Source organism: Mandrillus leucophaeus, unplaced genomic scaffold (genome assembly GCF_000951045.1).
Source record: "Mandrillus leucophaeus isolate KB7577 unplaced genomic scaffold, Mleu.le_1.0 Scaffold296, whole genome shotgun sequence".
Taxonomy (NCBI): domain Eukaryota; kingdom Metazoa; phylum Chordata; class Mammalia; order Primates; family Cercopithecidae; genus Mandrillus; species Mandrillus leucophaeus.
Window position 1 is genome coordinate 2,212,917 of NW_012103098.1, and position 3,857 is coordinate 2,216,773.

The following is a 3,857-nucleotide window of genomic DNA, read 5'->3' on the forward strand; positions in this document are numbered from 1 at the left end:
CTTGAACTCCTGGGCTCAAGTGATCTGCCTGCCTTGGTCTCCCAAAGTGCTAGGATAACAGGCATGAGCCATGCACCCGGCCATCCCTACCCATTTTAAGCTATTGTCCTTTAGGTAGCTGATACCTTTTCAGATATATAAAAGTGATATAAGGATGTATTAAAAGCTAAGCTTTTTCTTCATGATTAAAGTTGCTTATGAGAATCATTTACTGGGGGGTCTAATACACACTCAAAACTTTTGAGAGGTATATAATTGCTTGATCCTGCAGAATATCGCCCCCAAAGCTGTGCTGTTAAGTACCCATCCCAATTCTACAGTTTTCTGTATTGTCGCTCTTGCAGTTAGTTCATGCCCTACCTTCCTGAAGCAGCTCTTTTCTGCCTTTCATTTCCTCTTTCTAATCTATTAGGCACATATTAAGATAATATCTTAGATTATTTTACATGTATGTAAGGCAAGAATAAATAGATTCATCCATATTGCAACATGGATGAACCTCAAAAACATAAGTGAAAGAAAACCAAGTATGAAAGACCACATTTCTTATGGTTCCATTTATGTGAAATGTTTGGGAAAGGCAAAATCTGTAGAGACAAAGCAGATGAATGGTTGCTTGAGCTTAGGGATGGAATGGGAAGGAACTGCAAGTGGGCATTTGGCTTTTTTTCAGGATAATAGAAATATTCTCAAATTCAATTATGATGGTTACACTTTGTACATTTACTAAAAATTATTAATTTGTACACTTGAAATGGGAAATTTTGGTATGTGATTTGTATCCCAATAAAGCTTTTTTTTTTTCTTTTTTTGAGACAGTGTCTGGCTCTGTCACCCAGGCTGGAGTGCAGTGGTGTGATCTTGGCTCACTGCAACCTCTGTGCCCCAGACTCAAGCCATCCTCCCACCTCAGCCTCCCGAGTAGCTGAAACTACAGGCGTGCACCACCATACCCAGCTAGTTTTTGTATTTTTAGTACAGATAAGGTTTTGCCATGTTGCTGAGGCTGGTCCCAAACTCCTGGGCTCAAAGTGATCCTCTCACCTCAGCCTCCCAGAGTGTTGGGATTATAGGCGTGAGCCACCGCATCCAACCCTAAAGCTGTTTTTTAAAAAAAGAATAAGCAGGTTCCAAACTTATTTTGGAGGAATTCTCTTTGTAATTGTAGGCTAATACAGTTGATATTTATGGTTCTGCATAATATTCTAGATAAATGAAATGGAAAATTAGATAAAGTAATACTGAATCTTGAATCATATTTGTTGTGTAAGACAGCATTGAAAGCTAACTCCCCCCTCTCCCTAGGAAACCATTAGGAACTGGAGTTTTGTGGATAGGAATCTTGGTGCTAAGTATGGTAATGTAAATTTAAAGGGTAATGATTCATATGCATCTTTGTTGTGAGTTTTAGATTTATTATCGAATTCTCGATAGTGTGCATTCTCTACACATACAGACGCACATGAGCGCACACATACACATACTGACTCTTCAAAATTAGAGAAAGTGTCAATTTTTTCCTCCAGTCCTATCTGTTCTGCCAGTACGTTTTTATCTTATCTGATCTCTCAACCAGTTGAGTGCCTTGTTTTATGAGTGAGTGAGTATGCTTGGGCTTCAGGCTGTTTATGTGTTCTTTTTCATTTTTCAGCACTTTCATTTGGACCCTTGGATACCCATTGAACAGATGCTTGAAACCTGCAAGTAATCTTCAGATCCTAGCAGAACCATAGGCCTTTCCTTTGTGTTGGGAGGATATAGCCTATATGCTGTGGAAATGAACGGGGAGCAGCAGCTTGATGCAGGTATTGGTTTTATTCTCAGAATTTATTCTCTAGGATGCACAATTATATTACTTGCCTGTGTTATATTGTCTATTTCTCTACCACTGAACTGGAAGCTGTTTGAAGTCTTGTTTTTCATTGCCATCTTCTGTACCTGTCAGAGAACCTGGCACTAGGGGCTACTAATAATGTTTGCTGAAAAAATAAGAAACCATTATGAACAAGGCCAGGCGCAGTGGCTCATGCCTGTAATCCCAGCACTTTGGGAGGCCAAGGTGGGTGGATCACGAGGTCAGGAGATCGAGACCATCCTGGCTAACACAGTGAAACTCCATCTCTACTAAACAAAATACAAAAAATTAGCCGGGCGTGGTAGCAGGTGCCTGTAGTCCCAGCTCCTCGGGAGGCTGAGGCGGGAGAATGGCGTGAACCCGGGAGGTAGAGCTTGCAGTGAGCCGAAATCGCTCCACTGCACTCTAGCCTGGGCAGAGCGAGATTCCGTCTCAAAAAACAGAAAAAAGAAAAAAAAAATGTTATGAACAGACTTCTTTTTTAAAATAGCATTAACATTTTGATGATTACTTTCTAGTTATTTTGAAGTAATTATGCATTCACAGGAGTTTGCAAAATAGTACTTACTGACAGATTTCATGTTCCTTTCACCCAGTTTCTCTCATTAGTTACTATAATATGATATAAAACTGAGGAAATTGATATTAGTATAAAGAATGTGTAATTCTATGTCATTTTATCACATGTGTAGATTCCTGGAACCATCCCCTCAGTCAAAATACAGAACTATTCCATCACCACAAAGAGTTCCCACACCTATCCTCCTTCTCCCCACTTTCCCTAATCCCAGGCAACTGTTAATTTGTTCTCCATCTCTATAATTTTGTCATTTAAAGAATGTTACATAAATAGAAAAACACAGTACATGGCTTTTTGAGATGGGCTTTAATAATGCCCTTGAGATCCATCCCAGCTCTTGCGTATATTGACAGTTTGTTCCTTTTTATTGTGGTGGAGTAGTCATGAATGTACTACAGTTTGGTTAACCATTCATCTATTGTAGTACATTTTGTTTTTTTCCAGTTTTTGGCTGTTACAAACATGTAAGTTGCTATTAACAGTTATGTATATAATACTTTATTTTTCTGGGGTACATACCCAGCAGCACAATCACTAGATCATATTTAGTAAAGCTGCAAAATTATGCTCCAGAGTGGCTGTGCCATTTTACATTCTCACTAGCAGTATATGAGAGATCTAGTTTCTCTACATCCTCACTGTTATCTGGTGGTGTCATTACTTTTGTTTAAGCCATTCTGATAGGTGGGTAGTGACAGCTCATCATGGTGTTAATTTGTACCTCCCTAATGGCCACCAGTGATATTGAACATCTTTACATGTTCCTACTTGGCATCTCTGTATCCTCTTCAGTGAAATAGCTCTTCATGTCTTTGGCTTATTATTAATTGGTTTATTTTTAATTAATAAAGATTGGCTTTTTTGTTGTTGAGGTTTGTTTTTCAAAAAACTTCATTGAAGTATAATTTTTTTGAGACGCAATACACATACCATAAAATCAACCTTTTTAGAGTACATAATTCAGTGGTTTTTAGTCTATTCAGGAAGTTTTCCGGCCATCACTGCTATCTAATTCCAGAATATTCCATCACAGCAAACCATTAGTCGTCTTTTGCTTTTCCACCCAGACTCTGGCATCCATAAGCTACTTTCTGTCTCTAGGATTTACCTGTTCCTGCTTTCTTGTATTAACGTTTGCATGATATATCTTTTTCATCCTTTTCAACATGGCTGTATCATTATATTTGAAATAAGGTTCTTGATACAGCATATACTAAGTTTTAAAAATTCTGGCCTTATGGGATGTATGTATATCATTTATACTTAACGTAGTTATTGATATGTTTGGATTCAAGTCTGCTTTTTTTGCTTATTTATTTTTTCTGTTTTTTGTTTGTTTGTTTGTTTCTCTGGAGCAGTGAGAGTTCTTTCAGACTGGCTCCTGTGGTTTTTTTTTTTCCCCCTCTGCTTTCCTGTGGGTTA

General features: G+C 38.1%; 1 protein-coding gene across 1 annotated transcript in view; it reads left to right on the top strand.

Moving 5' to 3' along the window:
* Positions 1–3,857, top strand: part of SFMBT1 (Scm-like with four mbt domains 1) — a 151,454-nt gene that overhangs the window by 83,093 nt on the left and 64,504 nt on the right. The window contains exon 2 of the mRNA XM_011986192.1: positions 1,652–1,805. Within this exon, the coding sequence (XP_011841582.1) occupies positions 1,778–1,805 (28 nt within the window). The 5' untranslated portion in view covers positions 1,652–1,777. The remainder of the gene's footprint in view (positions 1–1,651; positions 1,806–3,857) is intronic.